Here is a 21,924-nt window from a genome sequence, read left to right as displayed (position 1 = left end):
TCAGTCTTCCTATGAATTTGGTCTGATTATCCACACATCAAAGTAGATGCTTATTTATTGTATTGTATGCTGTTTTGTTTTCTACATCTCATGTTGTTGTTTCCATATTCATGTGAGAGCTGGTTAAATGTATTTATTATTTTTTTTAGTTGGTAGGTGAGATCATATTTTATGTTATTATGTTTTCTATTGAAAAAATGTATTTCCTAAAATTAAAAAAAAAAACATTTCTGAGGAAAATTATGCATCTGTTGCATTTATGGACTATTATTTACGTTTTATCATTTTTTTAACGTTTTCTTAAGGTTTAAACTTCTTTGGTTTGCTTGTTTTCCTCTAAACAGATCAAAATCCACCGTTTCTGGGGAGGATCAGTGTTTACACTGTGAAAATGTCCAATGGGAAATGTTTAATGACATTAAGAAGTACCCCATATGACGAGTTTATCTAACGACATGAATAAATGTGTATCTATCCTTGAGATGTATTTGTCTGAATTATGTCTGTGGGTCATAAAACGTGTTTTTCGCCTGTATTGGCAGACGTGAATATCTAGGAGGCAACTTGTAGTTTCAGCTGTTAACTAAAGCTACAACAGGCAGCTCATCTGGCGCCACAGTGAGGCGCAGATTGGGGCCTGCTGGTGTTAAATTCGCGTCGCGGGCTTATGACGTCCTCTTTACTCGCTGCTCATCTGCAGGAAAGGTGCGTTCCCTCAACTCCTGACAGAATCGTCTGGATTAATCAAACATCCTAAGTTGTACATTTATAAAAGTGGGCGCTTTACAATGGATAATAACTTTTATGTCACATTTCTTCTTCATTGCAGAACTTTAAGTTCACCATCCATCGCAAATCTACAATGGCCGAGGAAGGGTGAGCAAGACGTTTGCGTCTATGAAGACTTGATAATAAAAGTTACTTAAAAGAGCCGTAGTTAAACTACAGCTAAAATTTGTTTAGGAGAGGATAGTGACCTTGTAAACATAAGCTTTTTGGTAACAGTGTGCTTTATAGCGTAAAAGGGTATTTCACATGACACAAGTGGCTAGCGTGGCAGGGATAGAGGTTCAGTTATACTACCGGCACGCATGTAGCAATTTACAATAAAATTGAATTGAATAGGCCTTTATTGTCATTGTACATGTACAACGCAATTGTGGGTGCTCCACACCAACTGTGCAGGAATAAAATATAAATGGTCACCAGCCAGATAAATGGCAAACAGGAGAAATGTATACAGTCACAAGAAATATGTACAAATCAAGAGAAATGTGTACAAAAACGAGAGAAAGGCGCACAATAGAAAGCTCATAAATGAGACATGTCCATAGTCCGGTCCAGGGGGCTAATGTTTAACAGGTTTATACAATCACACAATAGTAAATCTAGTTTAAAATTAACCTGAGATACTGATATGCGGCAGCTTCTTTGACGTTTACAATTCCTCTTCCCTTTAATGATCACTAGTATAATCACCTTGATCTTTGTTATATTGCTCTTCAAGGGGATTAGAAGTAGTAGTCCTGCCTTAGTGTGGCTATGTATGAAAAATATATGTGGAGTCTTAAACAGGCATTTTTTTCAGTAACCTGAAGTCTTCCCACAGTATTCAAAGGCTTTGACATGCTAGCAGTAACTTATTTGAAACCTAGTGACAGTGTTGTGTAGAACACTGACTCAGTTGGCCGTTCTTCAGCTCACTATTTAAATGATTGAGAAGCCAAACATGTACACCTTGATGGGATATAGCATGTCGTTTAAGGCTTTAAGCACATATGCCTCGTTATACAGAATTCTGTAATATACATGGATCCAGTGCAAGACTGCCAACGCCAGTCAGCAGTCTGGCTGCAACATTTACAACTGATTGTAACTTGGCAATAGAGGAGTCCCAAACCATCGTAGTCTAGTTTAGATACAGGAAGGCTTGATAAACCTGTTATAGATGGAAGTTTTAAGTTTTTAGTCTGGATATTTTTCTGAAATTTCATTATTTTATTTTTTTCCAGCTGAGCTTTTGTGCATGACTGATGATCCCATCTTTTGTCGGATACCCCTTCACTCTACAATGAGTGAGACGCTCGCCGCTCTGACATGCCAAAAGCTCAGCTGAAGAGACCCCAATTTCTTGTGCTCATCTTCCTCAAAATTTTAAGATTGTTTTCATCTTACTTCCAACAGCAGTCCTGCTGGAGGTGTGATGGATGTCAACACCGCTCTACCTGAAGTGCTCAAGACCGCACTCATCCATGATGGCCTGGCCCGCGGTATCCGTGAGGCTGCCAAGGCTCTGGACAAGTAAGTCTTAAAACTTTTAGAGACCTTTAACTTCTCACGTGTATCTGAGCCATCCTATCAGTTTAAAGTGTGAATGGTATAATGTATTAGCCTTTAATGTGACTTAATTTTTATTTTTTTTCCTGTTCTTTCATAGACGTCAGGCCCATCTCTGCGTCCTTGCTGCCAACTGCGACGAGCCGATGTACGTCAAGCTGGTGGAGGCCCTCTGCGCCGAGCATCAGATCAACCTCATCAAGGTACTGAATTTGCTTGGGTTTGGTTTAATCTTCATGGACAGTTGCACTGCGTTCTTACTTTATTTTTTTTAACCAGTTGCATAAAGAGAATGTAGCACTGCTGTATCACTGATGATAATTTGGCTCCCTCTACTGAACACTGTGAGGAGATTGCCAGTTGTTACCCAATTTCTGTCTGAGATACAGTTGAGCCTGGACTATAATGCACTCTTCTACCCGTGCTTATTATTATTTTTACTGTATTGAGTTAAATTCGTTCATGACAAATACAGGCCATTTACCATTTACCATGAAGTTGAAGTGACCTTTTAAACTCTGGCAGGTTGATGACAACAAGAAGCTTGGTGAGTGGGTTGGTCTGTGCAAGATCGACCGTGAGGGTAAACCACGCAAGGTGGTGGGCTGCAGCTGCGTCGTTGTTAAGGTAATTATGCTGATTTATTTCTTTGGCAAGTCTGAATCCACTTCATTAGCCTTTTGATCTATATAGGAAACTTTAGAGGGATATCACTGAATTTCCATTTAGCATAACGGGGAAAGAAACAAAAGTTATGAGGTAAGATTAGATTTGCCAGTCAAGTGCAGTTGCTGTGCCTCATGCCATGCAGCTGTTTAACTCCTGGCTAGAGAGGAGCCAGCGTACAAGCCCCGTCATCTGTCTGTGGTGTCCGGGGTCCCTAAGGATGGCTACATAGAGTACCAAATGACAGTAAGCAAAAAAGGTGCTATAAAGGCAATCCATGCAATTCCTCTTCCCTTTAATGATCAGTAGTGTAGTTATAAAATCAGGGTATCTTGAGTTGGTGCATTTTACCCAATCTAAGCAGCATACCTATACCATAGCTGCAGTAAACATGTGTGCCTGAACTAAACAAATTTCAGAGGTGAGTTGTTGTCAGTGTAACAAGCTGATCACCTCCACGCTGCATTGAGCCATAATTTATGACAAAGACCAAACCAAGTAGTGTTTAAATAAAGCTGGACATGTGTTTATTGTAGCTTGTGTTTCCCTCACATAATAAACTTGCATTCATTTCCAAATGGCTGTTTAATGTCTGTTGGCATACATGTCTGTGACATTGGGCTCAGTTGACCTCAATTTTATTTATTTATCCCCCCTTCCAGGATTATGGCAAGGAGTCCCAGGCCAAGGATGTCATTGAGGAATACTTCAAGTCCAAGAAATGAAGTCTCAATAAAACGATGAAATGAAGCTCTTGAGTGTGTTATTGATTTGAGTTGCTTGGTTGGATATTGAGCATTATTTCACAGTGTACCAATCTCGTAGCTTGGTTAGTGCAACTTTTCATGAGCTCATTCTCCAAGTTGAGAATTTCAGATTTTTTTTTTTTTTTTTTTAAATGTATTTTATTTATTTTTAAATTTGAAAAGCTCTTTACCCTCTGGATAACATTTTTACTGCTTAGCCTTGCTTGATGGTCAAGCAGCATGGATCCCCAAATTTGTGAGTGTGAACAAGTTAAACTTGAACCGTGCAGTGCGCAGTTTTGAAATTCACACCATAGGTGCATCTAATAAAAGTTCAAATCCCGGTGACCTTAACTTAAGGTCACTTACTATGATTTAGGCCCTTTGTAGTATAGCTGTCTGTGTTAGCTGGTTTGACTAAACCTAAAAAGCCATTCAGATAATGAACATTGTTAAAGCTTTCAAAACTTATCTTTTGGTTGAAGCCTGGAGGTTTGGGGTTGTTTTTTTTTTTTTGTTTTTTTTTTGTTTTTTGTTGTTTTAGTTTTTTTAACTAAAGCCTCCTGGATGAGTTGAAACGGCTTCTTTTCAAGCAGGATGTCTGTCCTTTAAAAACTTATGTAAATTGTTGTTCTATTGGTTGTAGTTTAACACTGAATGCCTCCCAATGTATTACATTGGACATTAGAGCTTTGAAATGTTAAAACTAACACAAGCATCAAATGAATGCACTTAGATGGAACATTATCCAAGAAAGAATGTAAAGGAATAACTTTTACCTAATTGGAGAGAAATTAAATGTTTGAGATGAATACCATTGAAGTAATTGGTTTTCTAGATTGTTCTATTTGCTATAGTACTAATGCCAAAAAATGACATGTAAACCAAGTCTAATAACAGCGCTTCTGTATTTTTTTTTAAACATAATCTGATGCATGTAAAATCCTTGAGCATGAGAAGCCTACCATTTACCTTGTGCAGCTTGGCAGGTTTGCATACAGGTTACAATCGAGTACATCAAAAAGCCAGACTAACATGAGGTTGTTGCATAATTTAATTCATTTATCAAGTATGACTTGAAGTATTTCAAGCCTTTTTATTTTGGGTTTAATTATAATAGGTTATAACTCAAGGAAATCATACATCAAGCCTGATAATTAGAATATTTCCTACGATCATTAATTTATAATACAGTGCCCAGCTTCATTTAAATGGAACTCAATGGAGTCTCCTTTGCCACAAATTACTGCATCAGTTTGTGGCCCTGCTGAGTTGATCATCAGACTGAAAAAACTTGACTGGGTGCATCTCCACTCTTCCTCCAGACTCGGGGACCTTAATTTTCAAACAAAAATCCCAAATTTACTTTAATCTGAAAAGATGACTTGAGACCGCCAACCAGCAGTCCACTTCTTTTCCTCCTCAGCTCAGGTAAGATGCTCCTCGCATTTCTGGTTCAGCAGTGGTTTGACATGAGGAATGTGACATTTGTAGCCTCTTTCCATCTGGTGGCTCCTGCACTGACACCAGCCTCGGTCCACTCCTTGTGATGCTCGCCCAAGTTGTTGACAATGCCCTCAAGGCAGCGGGCATCCCCATTGCTTGTGCACCTTTTCCTACGACAACTTTCCTTTCCAGTCAGCTTTCCATGAATATGCGTTGATACAGCGCTGTGAACAACCAGCCTTTCAACAGTGACTTTCTGTGGCTTACCCTCCTTATGGAAGGTGTTAATGATCATGACCCGGAGAACTAAGTCAGCAGTCTTCCTTAAGGTTGTGGGTACTTAACCAGACCAAAAGAAAGAGTGTTTATACTGCTTGAAATCAAGTATTCTGATGCTTTTTATGAGCTATAAATAAACCATAATCAAATTAACAGGCTTAGAATTCTTCAATGTACATATAATGGATATTGAATATGGGACAGTTATTGAATCAGTTATTATTCTGAATTTAGAAAAAAAATCTAAATATTCTATTGTTTGTCATCTCTCTCAGTACATTAGCAGAATAGGAAATGGTACCTGTGTGGTGTGTGGTTTTTAGGGGGGGTTTCATGTTTTTTTTTAAGCAAAAACCATGAAAATAACCTTAAGAGGAGTTTAAATGGACAGATTGCCATAAGGTTCAATGGCAATCTATTCAGGTAGAGCACAATAGGGATGTTAAACTCTAGCTTTAGGCTCAGTGTGCTCACTAACAGATTGCTCTTACTTCTTTTTATAGCCCTGTCATTTTGTGAGTTTAGTTTCAGAGTATCACAGGTTGTGTTAACGATCTTGTTTCTTTTATGAAAGAAGATGCATAGGTCATGTGGATAAGTTTTCTCCTTTATATCTACATACATAGACATTTCTGAATAAAGAAAAGACATTCAAACACATTAAGGCACAACACATCATGACGCACATCTTCAAGCCCCACCCACCAGAAAGAAAACAAAATACAAAAACCAGAAGGAAAAAACAAAAGAGCCTCAAAATTTCCAATTATTTGACCAAAAAGAAAAACAACCCCAAAACCCTACCACTGTCATGTAAGTTTATTGTAAATAATTTACACAAATTTCTACCACAGACTGCATTCTTTTGTCGTGATTATTATACCACCGGGAACAAAACCCTTACAAAAAAAGCTGTTATCCCAGTATACATGATATGGTCTGTACAGAGAAGCCTTCAAATTAATGCATAGCCAATGATCTTTACCCCCCAAGTGATGCCGCAAGTCCTCATTTCCACCTGGGTGCTCTGACCACAAACTAGATCTCAAGGGAAAAAAATATCCTCCCAGTCCAAGGAAGGTCTTAAGCCTTGACAGTTTTAGCCTGCTACAGCTGCAAGAACAGCAGACTGGATTTTCAGAGGTCTGTCCCCAGCATCAGGACCAGAGGGGCTGAGCAAGGATGTCGGATAGCCTTTTCCTAATCCCACTTTCCTCTTCTTTACCTCCTTTAACCTCTTAAGACCATTACGAGTTTGTAAATCCAGACATTCAAAAAACAAGACAGGAAACGAAAGTAATCACAGAAACACTTGCAGTGTCGTGTGTTCTTAAATAGTTATACAAAAGAAAGGGGCTGCCTGGCTGACCGTGTCCATGTGACAATGCAATGAGTCCATATTGCTATAACAGTTACAGGTACTCAAACTCCAGTGCTTGGTGTAATGCCAGCAGGTCAGAGTGACTTGATATCCTCCAGAAAGGCATGTTGTGCTGCGGAGTGGACACACATCATTAAAATCAGACGTACAATTATCACTGTTGCACACCACCACCGCCTAAACACATGCAAGCTACACTACTGTAGCTTGTAGCTGCACTGCAAACAAAAATCCATGCATTTCTAAGGCTTTAAGACAAAGGGTGGCATTTTGGGAATTATGCTTATCCTTCTGTTCAGAAGGTTACATCAGATGACACAATTTATATCACTCATCTCTCCCCTCTTGGTGAAGCTACAGTCAGCGGTTCGTCAGTTTAGCTTAGCATAAAAATTTTAAAAATAGGTACCTTAGCCTTAAAAAAAAAGCACAAAAATCTATAAAGGGCAATTCTCAATATCACCAACTTAATTGTAATACATATATGTATCAGCAATAATATGTACAAAGAACTTGAAAATGTATGAAGGATAACAAGATTTGTGCTGACTGATGCTAGCCTCTACTTTGACTGATGCTAGCCTCTACTTTGAAACACTCATATAACCCATAGAAAATCCCTGCAGCTGTTGTTTTTGACTTTTGTTTTCATTATAATTAAATCAACAAGATATAACTAAATTGGTGAGCTGTAAAGACTCTAAGAAATTTTTAATTTTTAAAACACCAGTTTCCCCGATGTTCCCAGCCTTTATGCTAAGCTAATTTAACTTTTTGCTGACTGTAACCTGAAGTCAATAGTTTCCTTAAAAGGTTTAACAATGGTGCCAAAATTGTATGTGGGAAGTTTTTACACCCTGTTCTACATTTTATTATGTTTTAGACTAATCTTGAAATGAATTCAGTTTTTTTCTAAACACAATCTACACATAATACTCCACAATAACAAATCAACAGAGTTTTCAGAGTCCTGTGATACTGTCCCAAAATTAGAGACAGAAATATTGTCTTCATGCTTAACCCCAAAAACTGTTGGGTCACTCTGTGAAATGTGAATAAAAACAGAATGCAATGATTTGCAAATCTCATAAACCAATATTACAATAAACATATTAAACTGAGAAAATGTACCATTTTATAAAAAATATTGGCTTATTTGAAGTTGATGGTAACAAAATATCACAAAAAAAGTTTAGATCGGGACAAGAAAAGCCTAAAAGTGGTGCTAAAAACAAATAGCTAGATGAAGAGTTTGCTACTTATCAAGTTAACTTGAGGAAGGCCATTAAGATGATTGGGTATGAAAGGAGCATCAGGTTGAATTCAGTTTTATTTATAAAGTGCCAAATCACAACAACAGTTGCCTCAAGGTCCTTTTTATTGTAAGGTAAAGACCTTACAATATTTAATATGTACATTGAAGGAGACATCCTGGTCAAAAACGACTCCAAGACTCATTCCAGTGTTACTGGAGGCCAAGGTAATGCCATCCAGAGTAAGCATCTGGTTAGGTACTGTATCTTTAAGATTTTTAGTACAATAACCTCAGTTTTGGAAGAGGAAAACTGTTCTGCAGTCAGATGAATCAAAATTTTGGTAACATGGACTAAAGAGTGCTCAGTTCAAAAACCTGCGTTTCTGATGCTGTGACACTGGACTGTGTGAATGGAGCAACATTCCTTTCCCAAAAGTCCAGAAGCTGGTCTCCTCAGTTCCCAGATATTTACAGACTGTTGTTAAAAGAAAAGGGGATGCTACAGAGGTAAACATGACCCCTGTGTTGTGAATAAAATACATGTTGATGTGATTTGCAAATTGTTGTATTGCGTAGACTCATGACCCAGTGCCAAATAAGTGGCAGAAGATAGATGGATGGATGGATGGATGATAACAAACCCGTTGTTATGACACTCACAGTTGTGGTGTAAATGTCCTCCTTGTTTCAGCCAAACTCTATAACTGGGACAGAGGCCATGTAACTAAGAACCCAGTAGTCACTATGAATAAAATCCTTTGTATGGATGGGAGAAACCTTAATTAAGACAGTAATCCAATCTGATCTAAAATGAAGACAGACGAATGGAGGAAACTAGGCACTGAGAATCACCTCATTAATTCCAATCCTACAGTCAAAGACGGTGGTAGCAGCATCATGCTCCATCAGTAATTTTCTGTCAAGTACTGGGAAACCAGTAAGGATAGAGGGAATGATGAATGCAGAAAATATAGAGAAATCCTGAGTGAAAACTTTTGTCAGAGTGCTCAGGATTAGATTTCAGCAGGAAAAAAGGTCCTAGTGCAAAGCCAAGAAAGCACAGGAGTGGCTTTGGGAAAACTCCTGGACTGACCCAGCCAGAGTCCAGACCTAAACACCTCTGGAGAGACCTGAAAATGTCTGACTGAGCTGGCTGAGGTTTAACAATTTTGCCAAGAAGAACTGGAGAAACCTTCAAATGAAAGCTTGAAGGTTCATTTCCTTTCACTGCTGCCAAAGGAGCTTTAACACAAGTGAAGGGTAGTCATGCGAATGGGTTATTCCAGGTTTTTATTCTTAATAACTTGACAAAACACTTCAAAATCCTATTATACTAGGTTCTTGTGGAGTACTGTGTGTAGACTGATGGGGGCCAGGAGGGGGACTGAACCCATTTTAAGATGAGCTGAAACATGCTAATCTTGAAAACCATCCAAATCCAATGTATTTAGTGCTCAGCAAGAAAGTAAAAAAAGAGTATATCCCAAAATGCAAAGCCATTTTTGAACAACCCCAGCACCCAGCACGATGAATGAAACCAAAAGCTGTAGAAGAGAGGATTAAGAAAATACCCTGGTGTAGCAAACTTAAAATAGATCACTACTTATCTCTCCTTTTTTTTGTTATACTGTACAACTACAACATCAGTTAAAAACACATAACAGGAGACACGTCACAGGATACGCAGGATCATTGCTCTAAACAAATGAGGCTGTTCACAGCCCAGTCAGCGTGTACATTTACGCAGCCATTCATTAAACAATTTCAGATGCCAATGTCAATCTAATAATAATCTGTTATTGACACAAATTTGGAATAGCTGACGCTGAAAAAGCTGGTGCAAAATATCCATCAGCAGCCGAGGCTCATTCTCAAATTTTCACTCTGACAGTTGCAAAAGTCTCCTGTCACTCCATGAAAAAAAACAAAACAAAAACCAAAGCAAGTAGACCAGAAAAAGTAAAGGACCAACACAAAACTGCAGCAGCAAAGAAAGGCGGGCTTCGTCCAATCAGAGCACACGCTGTGCTGAGTAGGCGGGGGTCACGGTGAGGTTGCGGGTCCATTACCTTTTTGGCCGCCTGTTCCTCTTCCACACCGTCCCCAATTACAACATACACTACTTTCCTGCCAAACCTTTGCATTATGCGTTCAAAGCAACTCTCTTTTCCTGCAAAAAACAAATAAACAAGGGGGAGGAAGGAGGGTCACATGGTCAGAGGGGTCAAAGTTCAGGTGTCATTTGTTTACCTGGCTGGCGGCATGCTCTTCATCCTTTCCATCGCCAATCACAACATATGTAATGTTTGTGCCAAAGCGGGAGACTATACGCTCAAAACAGCTCTCTTTGCCTGGAGACAAACAAATGGCTTTCACAGGTTTTTCCTTTATTTAGATGGAAATAAAACACAGGAAGAGGTAGAGCTGTGCGTACTAGGGTGAAGTGAACACAAACACAAACACACAAGATGGTGTCTAGTTATTTAATAGTTCCATTTAAAAATAGCGTACCTAGAAGTGGCGTGGCATCTGACCTTAAACACTAGTTTTTAAAGATATCAGATTGTTACATCTGTTTGAATCAAGGCGTATCACATAGTGACACACACACATACGTTTCCTGAGTGTTGTATCTTTCTACCCAAACCCCAGTCTGAGTTGTTTTGTTTCCACTCTTCAATAAGTTAGCACTGGCCATGGTTGCGGTACACTGTCGCAACCAGCTGAGGTTAGAGTCCGTTCAGAGTGTAGGCGTGCGGCCTGAGCGACATGTGTGTCGAGGCCAGATCGGGAACACACAAGCTGAGTGCGGATATAATGCTGGAAGAATACTGTAAGTATGGGGATAAGTGAGTCATATTAAAGACACTCTACACCCACACAGGTGACTTCACCTAATGTGGCTAATGAAACATCTGCTGGGTGGAGCTATGTTTCAGATTGTGTGACATCATCCACCTCAAAAAGGTCATCTTCCCTTTCAATCAAAATCATTGACATTAGTAGTATAAGAGCACATGTTTAAATTAGTCTTGAGTCACCCCTCACTTGCTTCCACCTATCCAGATTATCTTGTAATTTGTTTAGCAATGGTCTCGATATTTATTTATTTATTTTTCAGCTTTTTCACCATTTTCAGTCGAGTTCTTATATCTGATCATTTTCACAGGGATGATTTTTTTGCTTGTTAAGCCATTTAACATCTTAACACTGACCTATGAGTCATTCCAGCACAAAAAAAGGAAAAGGATGCAGTAAAAGCATACCTGGATTTAAAACACCCACACACACACACACTCTTGATGGAGAGGGGAAGATTTGAATGTCTTTAAGAAGCCTGGAGAACTATTCCTGAAGACTTCTCAAGGAAACTACCAGAAAGCCTAAATAAGAGAGTCCAGGCTGTGTATAAAAGCGGTCATATTAAACACTGACTTTCAAACTTGTGTGAATTGTACAAATGGACTGTTTTCCTGCGTGTGTTTGTGCATGTTTTAATAAATCACTGCACCTATTTCCCATTTTCCTAGAAAAACATAAAGATATGAGGAGTGACTCAAGTCTTTTGCACAGTACTGTATCTATCCAGTTACTATTTGATGACTTCCATTCCACAATATATTATATTATTTAATTCAGTCCATGAATGAAATCATTAATTTAGTCTTTGTTTTAAATTTATGGACCGTGTGCGCATGAGTACAGATGCGTGTGTTTACGTGTGCTTACCTATTTTTGTTGCACTGTAAATGTTCTCAATAGGAAAAACAGATCCCAGACTATATAAGAGAACTTTGGCCAGCGCTGGTATGAGCTGTGTTGTGGTCACCAACACATTTACACAGTTACTCCTGAGGGACAAAGAGAAACAATAGGCCATATTATGCACAGTACAGGTGGGTAGGTAAATGCATGAATAGATCCACGAGTGCCTCTAGTGTCCACTGGTGCTCAGTTCCAACCCTAACACTTAACCACGGTAATCAAAGGAAGAGAGGACTAGAAGAGACATTGCCATCTGTGTAAATCATGGAAATAAAATGGAAAGTGGCACCTGGAGCTGATTATGGACAGGGACTTGAGTGCGTGGGTGAGCCAGGAGTCAGTCAGAGCTTCCACCTCAGCTCTGAGCTGCAGCCAGGCATCTCTCTTAGCAGGACCCAGCAGACCTAAAACACAGCACCAACTTCTTTACTCTATAAGCACTCTACAATGCACTCCAATTTTATTTGAGCATTAAAAAATAAGCTGTATTTGCTGTATTTGTATATATGTCTATACTGTTCCACTATTTCATTGCACAGTGTTCAGTGACAACAAGGGACTATTCTATTCTTCTATTCTGTTATTAATTAAATTAACTTTAATATTTAAATAGTCCTATACAAAGTTAAAACCCCCCAAAACAAAACTGTTTTTTAACATCTTATAGATGATCAGGATTGAATGCTCTCCCGTTTCCCAGACAGGGTATGAATATAATTTTAGAACATTTCAACTCCTCTAGAGTTTAACTAAAGTAAAACTCATTTTCAACTCTATTCTGAGTCTATTCTGATTGGCTTACCCCCCACATTGTTTTTGTATGTGCTATACAACTCTTTGACTCGTCGGTAGCGGAAGGCCAGTTTCCTCATCCAGTCGACTCCGCCGCGGACGCCCGTAGCCAGGCACAGGTTTGCGCTGGTTGCAGCTGCATGGAAGCCATCAGTTGCAAAACTGTAAGTACTGTCAATAATAATAATAATATGTTTTATTTGAAAATCTGCTCTGGTAGAAAAAAAACACAAGATGGTTATTTGCATTTTGGTATTGGTATCACAACATAACTGCACTACAAATAAACGCTTGCCGTTAAGTGTCATCTACATACTTCTAAAATTTTAATCATCAAGTTAATATTAAAACACAAACTGAAAAAACGTTGTTAATGTTTGTCTGAATATATGATCTACAGAAATGAATGAATACCCCAACTTTACACAAAAGTTAATTTTTAAATAATCACCTTAAGTCCTGGCCATTGTCATCTGATGACACATCATCAATATGCACCTGATCACATTCCTGTATACAGATACACATACAAATAACAATTATAACAAGCACAATGTGCTAAAGATAGAATATAGACGTGTTGTGACATTTACAGTATGTTAACTTCCTTTTCACCACTAGAGGGCAGCAGTTGTATTTAACTGGGTAATGGTTTGGACCTCAGGCTTCCTCCCACAGCCCAAAGTTATTATGTTAATTCAATTCAGTTCTATTCAAATTTTATTTCTATAGCACATTTAAAAGCAACAGAGTTGACCAAAGTGCTTCACAATTAGTTAAGAACAAGAGAAAACAATAGAGAAACAAATACAGATGAATGAGAAGACAACGTATTAACGTTATAAAAAAAAAATGTTAGGATAACTGGTGATTGTAAATTGGCTTAAGATGTGACTGTGAGCATGAATTTTGACAGTGGTGTGCCCTGCCGTTTGCTCAGTCCCAGCTGGTGTATGATAAGGTGTGCATATCAAACCAGTGGAACAATGACATCCTCAACATTACTCTTTGTGCAAAAGCTGAAGACAGAGCAAAAACTTCAACTGTTGACAATGTTAACAGCTGTGACTCACCTCCAGGTCATTAAAAAATAAGTGTGTGTCAGCCAAGTTGAAGATCATCTCTTCCATCCTCAGACCCAGTGTTACCGCCATGGGAGGGTCCTACGAGAAGAGGAAGATAACATCATCATGACATCAACATGACAACAAATTTCCAGAGTTATTGCTTCCTCCCATCTCAAAAACCACTTTAGACGCCCCCCCAACAAACCCCTGTTTGTATACTTGGTACGTTCCGCTCATCACTGCAGACGCTGACAGACAGGTTGCACTTGTTCTGTCCCATCAGCATTCCTTACATTTTGAGGGGGGGAGCAAGATTGTGTCCCTCCATGTGTGTGTGTTGCAAATTGTACGTACCCTCAAAGGGAGATGCCTGGAGTGTATGTGGTGTGTGAATGGTTTGTGTGTCTGTGTGTGTGTGTGTGTGTGTGTGTGTGTGTGTGAAGGCGTTCTGGAGAACGCGGCCTGCTCTGCCAGGCTAGCGCTCAGCTGCAAAAACCATCATCTGTGATAGGTCAGCAAGGGTCGACAGCTTGCCGCACGATTCGCTGACGCTGTCAGACGACCAGAATAGAAAGAAACTAACAGGACGGAGAGTGAAAGTGAGCGGGCGAGGTGGTCAGGCACGGAAAGCGAGAGAAACTGGCGGCATTCATGAGTGTCAGAAAGTGCAAAAGGCAGTGCATCTGAAATCAACATTTGCTAATTGTGAGGAAAACTGGGGACGATGGCCTAAAGTCTTTTTCATTTAATCAAAACTGTCACCATATATACTTTGAGAAAAAAGGTAATGAGTTTTGTGCCATGACTACACATGTTATGGAAATTTGTCATCTCTGACACAGTGAACGACAGATTGAAGAGCACCTGTTAAATCTCCACTAGTACACATCACTGGCTAAATTCTACGCGCATACAAAAGTCAATAACTCTTACTTGTTATTGCTAAATAAGTATTATAATATTACTGCACAAATGAGAATTATTTATTATAAATTGTTAGTTGCAACTGATTTCTTGGTAAGAGATGTAAGTGTCACAAAAGTTTGACTAGTAAGAGAAACTTAAAACTTTTGCACAAGTTCAAGCTATCACAGAAAAATCCAGATGCACTCTTCACCTTCGCTGGTATCACTTAAGCTCTGGAAACTCAACACTTCCTCATGATGTGAGCAGCATACTAAGTATAGTAAGAAACGGAGAGTGAGATTGGCTTGTGTGATAAAGACATCTATGCTTGTATTGACGAAAAGGCAAAACATCATTTGGAGCAGCTGTATCCTCAAAGCTCCATGAGTGGGGCACTTAGGTCTTGTGGTTTCTATGTTAATAGTGTAAACACTATTTTGGGTGAGGTGTGAACAGACACAGCTGCTGCTATATTTCTCAACGGCAGCGGCAGGAAACAAGGTGAAAAAAATTCTCTCGCAAATATTTTCAGGCAAATATTAGGAGGCATATCCTTTTTTTTTTAATGCCGATGATTTGCCAGTTGTCGTGAGCCATGCGGGTAATCCGACATGGCGTGCTACGAGAGGGTACATTAAACCCCGATTTGAGTCCTTGAAAACATCTAATTCACTAGTTTGCAAGTCAAGACAAATGCAAAACCTCACTTCTTGTCACAAGCTTCTTTTGTGATATTACCGTTCAATTCAGTGCTTCTCTACAGTAAATACAACACAAAGAGGCTGAATTATCCATCAAGAGTGTGTTCCCTCGCTCATGCACATGGCGTTTTACAACTCACCAGGGCCTGTCTTATGCCCATTAAATCCCAATTGCCAAACATTAAAGTCCACAAATGCAGAACAACTAGGAAGCACATCAATGCCTGCAAACCCTATTTGTAAAAAGCCTGGGCTCCTATGGCTCAATGCAAGCTGGGCTCCAAATTGTGCGTGCGCTGTGCCAGCTTTTGTTCGACTGCCAAACAGCAATATCAGAACGGATTTGTGATGCAAAGCCCGTACAGGCGGGCTGGTGGCCACGCCGGTGCCCACAGGAAACGACATCACCCAATAAAAATCTGCAGCCTTGGCTACGTGAGACGACCACAGATCAGTGCCAAGAACATTTTTTATTAAAATAAAGGGAACTATAAACAGGGATGCTGTTATGGGAGAAGGAGAGACCACCAAATAAGTTCACAGAGAAAAGTGGAATAAACATCAGCCCAAGTAAGAAATTAGCACATTAAATTATCATTCAATTAAGGAAAGCATTGGCAATTATTAATAGCTACATTTTAAGACTTGTTTTATAATCCATGAGATTATCTTCCCAAATTGACCATAACATTCCTGAAGTGGCTGATGTCATTTTAAACAATCTACAGAGACAAATGAAGCTTATTCACTTTGCGTGCTCATTATCAAATCAAAGTGAGGATGGAAAGTCCGGTTTCAGAGATGGTGTATGAAGGTGGAGTATTGGTATCCCTAAAATTCTGCTTCACTGATAGATCCTCACTACATTATATAATCTATCAATTTATAAATTACCAATTTTAATTTATGTTGATTTTATCTTTTCAAGAAAACATTAACTTTCAAAGCTAAAATTAAACCTAGCATTTAATGTTATTTTCCACCTGTAAATATAAAGAAGAGGTGGAATATGCTTTCAGAATGTGGCCATGTAGCACCAAAAAAAAGCTCCACACCTCCCTACACCAAAGGGCACAGTAGCCTGAACAGCGAACCATCACCATCAAATTCTTCAAGAGAGTAAGTATACCCTTGATTAACTAAGCAGCAAGTGTGAGCGCCCTTATAACAGCAGGAATTTTAGCTGTTTGATAGTCCAGATCATTCAGGTGTGTGTTAACATAATGCCCAAATCTCCCCAGCAAATTCACCTTAAAGTTATATCGTGAAATGTTCAGACAAATAGCCAAAACCCCCAGAGCTACATCTTAGACTCTACAGGTCTGTGGTAGCATACTAAATGCTCGTGACAGTGCAATTAGAAAAAATACTGAACAAGAATTGCTAGTTTGGAAGTGTTACCAGAAGAAAGGCTCACGGGCACGGTGAACATGGAGGCAGAATTTAGGGATGTAAAGTTGCTTCTGAACAAACCACAGGAACTTTTAGAACAATGTCCTTTAAACAGACAAGACCACAGTGGAGATGTGTGGCCATAATGTGTGATGTTTAGAGAAAATCAAACACAGAATATCAGCACAAATGCTTCATACCAACTGTCTGCCACAGTGGTTACACGGGGTGATGATTTGGGTTTGTTTTGCAGCTACAGGACCTCGGCACCTTGCAGTCATCGAGTTGACCATGAACTGCTCTGTATACTAAAGTGTTCTGGAGTAAAATTTGAGGCCATGTGTCTAGCAGCTAAAGCTGGCCCAAATTGGGTCACGCAAAGGACAATGACCTCAAGCACAGCAGCAAATCTACAACAGAATGACTGAAAAAGGAAAAAGAAAAAAGAAAAAAACAACAAACAAGGCAAGTCCAGACCTAAACGCCACTTAAGTGCTGTGGACATCACACAATTTAACAAGTTATTGCTGCTAAAGCTAACTGCACAAACTATTGAATCATTTGGTGCATCATAGGCTGCGTTACATAGTTGAGGTGCAGCTTAGCAGACAGCTGCTGGGTGCAGCTGCTGGTGTCAGCACCAACACGCCACACCTCTAATAATGCGTAACATTAGGTGTCATCATTTAACTGTGTGAGTTATAGTAAAATTTACCTCCCGTTCTACTTTAACAATTTTTGTTTTCTTTTTGTACCAGATTTTTAAAATGAGTATCCACATGAAAATCCACTTGGGGAGTTGAAGGTTCAAGAAACAACACTGGCTTTATTTTCATGCCCACCTTTTGTAAAGTTCAGGATTAGGCCCTCCTCTCTTTGGCTCGGTTATTACGGATGATCTATTATGAGTTGTGTTAGTAGTCAAACTGATGCTCAAGCTTTAAATCTGGCACTATGTGAAGGTTCATTGCTCGTAAATCTAATGGGCAGTCAAGCGTGGATACATGTAGAAGTTTTACGAACAGTAAACTTAACATAGCACGATGGTGACACAGTAAAACAGTCTTACCTTGCCATATTTTTGTGCATAGGAGCCTGTGAGCAGAGAATGGAAGACAATAATCGTCTCATCCAGATCCCAAACAAACACCCTCTGCAGATCACAACAAAAAAGACACAATGCAAGAAATTTGAGTCTATTCTTCTAATTTTACAAATGGCCCTTATTTAATAAGTACATTTATTTATTAAGTACAAATGTTTCAAGCACAAGTTACTGATTTATCAACATTTTCATACCCGAATTTACTTATACTTCATGAACAAATGTAGAAGTGAATCTGTACATGAAAATATTATGATTGTCTAGGTGGAGTTAGGAAACAGACAAACTTAGGCTACAATCATTATAGTAAGATGATAGCATGACTATTATAGTACTATTATTGCCTATTGGTTATTATTTACCATTTTCAAAAACACCATAAATCAATAAAATGCTCAGAATTACAGTTAGATTTAACTCAAAATTAAATTGTATGTAAAGAAAACAAAATAGGAGATATAAAGATGCAGACTTTAAAGTTTTTACTTAAACATATCCCAGCATTCCTTTCTCTTATCTTAAACTATCTGGTCTTCCATTAAAAATGACTTCTATTATTGCTGGATGTCATCACCTACAGTCTAATATCTTGGCACTATCCCACTGGTGCTTTTTATTTATTTTTAATGAGTTTCTCATCACAGGCTGACAGATCATGTTCTCCTTGTCGTCCATCTGTTTTCTTCTTTTTCTTATATTCTGTTAGCCTTTTTTTCACATCAGCTTTGATGTCCAAACCTGAGCCACAGCGAGCGTTCTCAGGAGAAACAATATTCTAAACCTCTGTTATTTCAGCCGGAGCCTCGCTTTATGAAGAGGGTGCCTTTTCTGTCCTTGTCTTTGGACGCGATTGTTTCCGTTTCTTCAGTCTGTCTCCTGCTTTCTTGCTTTAGAGATGCAGGCTCAACTCTCACAACGCTGTCACCACTTCTTTCTTTTTTCCCCCTGCTCCACCTGACGGTAAATGCTTCCTTATATAGAGAAATCGGGACGGAGCAGTATGCAGATTGCACAACCCTGCTGTTTCACAGTTTGATTTACTAACATAATGCACAGTAGTAAAAATAAAATAGTCCGGTGTGCAGATTTTATAAATCTGATGTTAATATAGCATCTACACTTTTTTTGTTTGTTTTACATATACGCATATTAGTAAATAAGGGCCAATATATACATTCAGGCCTGTATTGACAATGACAATGACTCTAATAGCTTCTCCTTGATTGAATTTGGAGACTAAAGTAAACAAAACGGACAAAGATCAAAGATACCATGTGTCCATGGAGAATTGAATGGAGCATTCATTCAGTAATCTCGGTGCTCTCGGTGTATGTTTTCTAGTCTCTTACCTCCAGGTCACTATCGGGAGGAGGGGAGGGGTTGTTCTTGCGGCCCCTGCCCCGAGACTTAGACCCCCCACTCCGGCAGGCTCTGTCATCCAGCTCTTTGATGGGTGTGGAAGGGCTCTGCACTGTATCAAAGTCCCCTGAGAGTGTATATAAACACACACAGGGCTTTTGAAACATTTTAAATTTACATGTGATCAAATATCTGTCTTAAACTGCACAAGCAATCACAAACTAAAGTCACTCCATTAAAAGCAGCACTAATGATGTGGTTTGAGGTGATCCCACAGGTGCTCTGGAGTTGTAGCCACTTCAGGAGAAGCAATAATTCAAACCCTGTACAGTAATAAGCCATGTTGTCAGGTTTAATAATTCAAGGTAATTGGCATGACGGATCAACTTAAAGGCTACCAAGAAACCTAAACAAAAGTACCACCGGTATTCTGACTGATTCATGACAGCGTGCACATGCAAAGATTTAACAGGGGAGTGGGAAGATTGAAGTGTGCAATAAATTAGTTAGGTTAGGTAATGTGATGCTTCTTGCTAAGATACAGTACATACAATTTTCTTGAGGAGAATACATGGGAATGCTCCCAAAGGCTCAAACACACACACACTCACACACACACACACACTTTCCTAACGCCATATGCTCCCACTGCTGCGCGGTAACTAGAACCAGACTCTGAGCTTCGGCTCGCATATTATTATGTCTCAATCAGGGAGAAAAAGGGGGGTGGGGGGGTGGAGAGAGTGAGAGGGGGGTGGATAAAGATACTCACACACATGAAAAAGTTGGTGACAAAAAAAAAAAAGACACTCCTGGACAAAGAGCGAAAGAGAAAAAGTGAGAAAGCCAGCAGAAGAAAAAGAGCTAGTGACAGGAAGAATGATAAGCTCCTTTAATCAGGCTTCCTGAATTACAGCCAAAATAAACCAAATAATAATATGGAAAAAATGAAAAGCCGAACACGAATCCATATTCCTGAGCACAAGTGTGCAGTTTAAGTCTTTCTTGCTTCCCGCTTTCTCCTCCGGCTTGCCCACCAAAGTGCAATATTTAACGTGACTTGTCTCTAATCAAAGTCTCGGACGCTAATGTAAACACATGTCGATTCTCCAATTAGCCAGTGCAATGCCAGGTAACTATGGCTACAGTCTAAAGTTACTTCCTGTGCTTCATCATAGTAGAAAGAGGGCTTTGAACTCGGTTAACTTAAAACTGTGGAAACAAGATTATGAAACCGCAATCAGAAGTGGTGAAAAAAAAATTCTGACATTTGTTTGCATATTTATGAAGTTAGAGCCGGTAATTCGACTGCTTCTTTCTAAACTATGCCCATGTTAACACAAACCTGGGTGAAGTTCAGCGGCCTGTCCGGTTATGGCGGGGGTGGGATCTTGCAGCTGGTAGGCTGCTGTGGAACCGGTGCCATCCACGTTGTTGGAGGTCATGTACGTCCCGTAAGGGGAGGTGGAATAATACTGAGCGTACTGGTTTTGGCCAAACGTCGTATATGAGGGATAATCCTGCGGAAAATAACAAGAATTATGATCACACGAAGACATACCAAGCAAACAAAAAGAAATAGGGAGACGGAGATGTTTTCCTGAAAGGACCAGTCTGACTTCTGAGGACAGATTTTACAAGTGTTCCCTCTCATGTCTCTGATCTTTTGTCCCTGCCTTTCTGTATTTTATATCTCTGAAACAATTAAAACCTCGTGCTGCTGCTTTTTACAGACCCAGTGGAGATGGACGCTTTTTATGAGTCAGCTCTCTAAACCTGTCACTACATCCATCTCCAGAAGTCCTTAAACAAAGCCACACACAATAAGAAGGCACAGTTGGTGTGTAGTCATACAGTGCAACAGTAGTGCACAAGTGTGCGCATGCTCTGAAGTATCGAAAGAAGTAAAGGAAAAATGTAAATGCATAGTCATAGAAAGTAAGCTTGTTTCTACATAGAGATTTTTACTTTGACTTGCATTTGTTTCCCGGAGACCAACCATGACTTCGACTTTCTTAATGCTTACCCAACAAGCTTAACCCTAACCTTAAACCAACTTAAATGTTGCAATTCATGCAACTGGGACTTACTTCTTTGTCCCCAAAAGGGAGGCAGGTCCCCACAGTGTGACTGTTTAAAAAGATTTATGTCCCCACAACATGAGTAATACGAGTACACACACGTACGCACACACTATATTCCCCCTTAATCCACCCACATGGGCCAAACCTTGACTTTCTTCCTGTAAACAGCCACATCTATCATAGTGAGACATTAAAATCCCCCTTTAAGCATTTTTACTACCACAATGCAATTCATCATATGGACATAGAGAAATATTCAGACCATAACACTCGTTCACAAAGACTAATTGTCTGTTTCTCTCCCAGAATTTTCCCTGTTGCAAGTTTGCATTGTGATGATGAAAACTGCGTGGGAGCATGCCTGGAAAACCATTTCTGGTCTGAAATCCTAATGCAACTAATATGAAATTCGGATCTTTTTTTTCCCCTTTCTTTCTTTCTGCTTTGGAGACAGCATTATAAGATAATCACATTAAAATGACAACAAAGAGCTAACACATTAGCTTCGTTTGATAGACCAACCTGTGTTCACAAATGCATGCAGTCGTACCTGCTGTGTGGCAGTGTAGTTGGCGGGGTTGGACACAGAGTTGTTGGTGGTGTAGAGGCCTGAGGAAGGAGTGAAACTGGAACCTGTTCAAAA

General features: G+C 39.4%; 2 protein-coding genes and 2 non-coding genes across 9 annotated transcripts in view; 3 read left to right on the top strand and 1 right to left on the bottom strand.

Annotated features, from left to right (window-relative positions):
- Window positions 1-827: 827 nt before the first annotated feature.
- On the top strand, window positions 828-3,742 carry rps12 (ribosomal protein S12; the record flags this gene model as incomplete). The annotated part of the gene is given in 5 exon segments (NM_001279661.1): window positions 828-876; window positions 2,185-2,301; window positions 2,438-2,540; window positions 2,863-2,964; window positions 3,666-3,742. Coding segments are annotated over 5 exon segments (399 nt in total). The 5' UTR covers window positions 828-862.
- On the top strand, window positions 2,025-2,101 carry LOC112842552 (small nucleolar RNA SNORD101). The gene has a single exon (XR_003214364.1). It is a non-coding gene; the product is annotated as a small nucleolar RNA SNORD101 (small nucleolar RNA).
- LOC112842560 (small nucleolar RNA SNORD100) lies at window positions 2,642-2,725 on the top strand. Its single transcript, XR_003214371.1, has one exon. It is a non-coding gene; the product is annotated as a small nucleolar RNA SNORD100 (small nucleolar RNA).
- A 238-nt stretch (window positions 3,743-3,980) lies between the features above and the next one.
- Window positions 3,981-21,924, bottom strand: part of eya4 (EYA transcriptional coactivator and phosphatase 4) — a 53,248-nt gene continuing 35,304 nt past the window's right edge. For 3 of the 6 annotated variants that reach the window (XM_005449560.4, XM_019345779.2, XM_019345780.2), the window contains 11 exons: window positions 21,832-21,914; window positions 20,543-20,717; window positions 19,188-19,324; window positions 17,803-17,886; window positions 13,741-13,830; window positions 13,119-13,177; window positions 12,678-12,838; window positions 12,165-12,279; window positions 11,840-11,961; window positions 10,361-10,461; window positions 3,981-6,967 (listed from right to left, as the gene is read on the bottom strand). In XM_005449560.4, the coding sequence (XP_005449617.1) occupies window positions 6,887-6,967; window positions 10,361-10,461; window positions 11,840-11,961; window positions 12,165-12,279; window positions 12,678-12,838; window positions 13,119-13,177; window positions 13,741-13,830; window positions 17,803-17,886; window positions 19,188-19,324; window positions 20,543-20,717; window positions 21,832-21,914 (1,208 nt within the window). In that variant the 3' untranslated portion in view covers window positions 3,981-6,886. Of the gene's footprint in view, window positions 6,968-10,179; window positions 10,281-10,360; window positions 10,462-11,839; window positions 11,962-12,164; window positions 12,280-12,677; window positions 12,839-13,118; window positions 13,178-13,740; window positions 13,831-17,802; window positions 17,887-19,187; window positions 19,325-20,542; window positions 20,718-21,831; window positions 21,915-21,924 lie in introns of all 6 variants that reach the window. The other 3 variants (XM_005449559.4, XM_005449561.4, XR_002056582.2) reach the window with 2 other exon arrangements.

Source organism: Oreochromis niloticus, linkage group LG15 (assembly GCF_001858045.2).
Source record: "Oreochromis niloticus isolate F11D_XX linkage group LG15, O_niloticus_UMD_NMBU, whole genome shotgun sequence".
Taxonomy (NCBI): domain Eukaryota; kingdom Metazoa; phylum Chordata; class Actinopteri; order Cichliformes; family Cichlidae; genus Oreochromis; species Oreochromis niloticus.
Note: the sequence above shows the minus strand (reverse complement) of the source record. Positions and strands in the feature narration are given on the sequence as shown.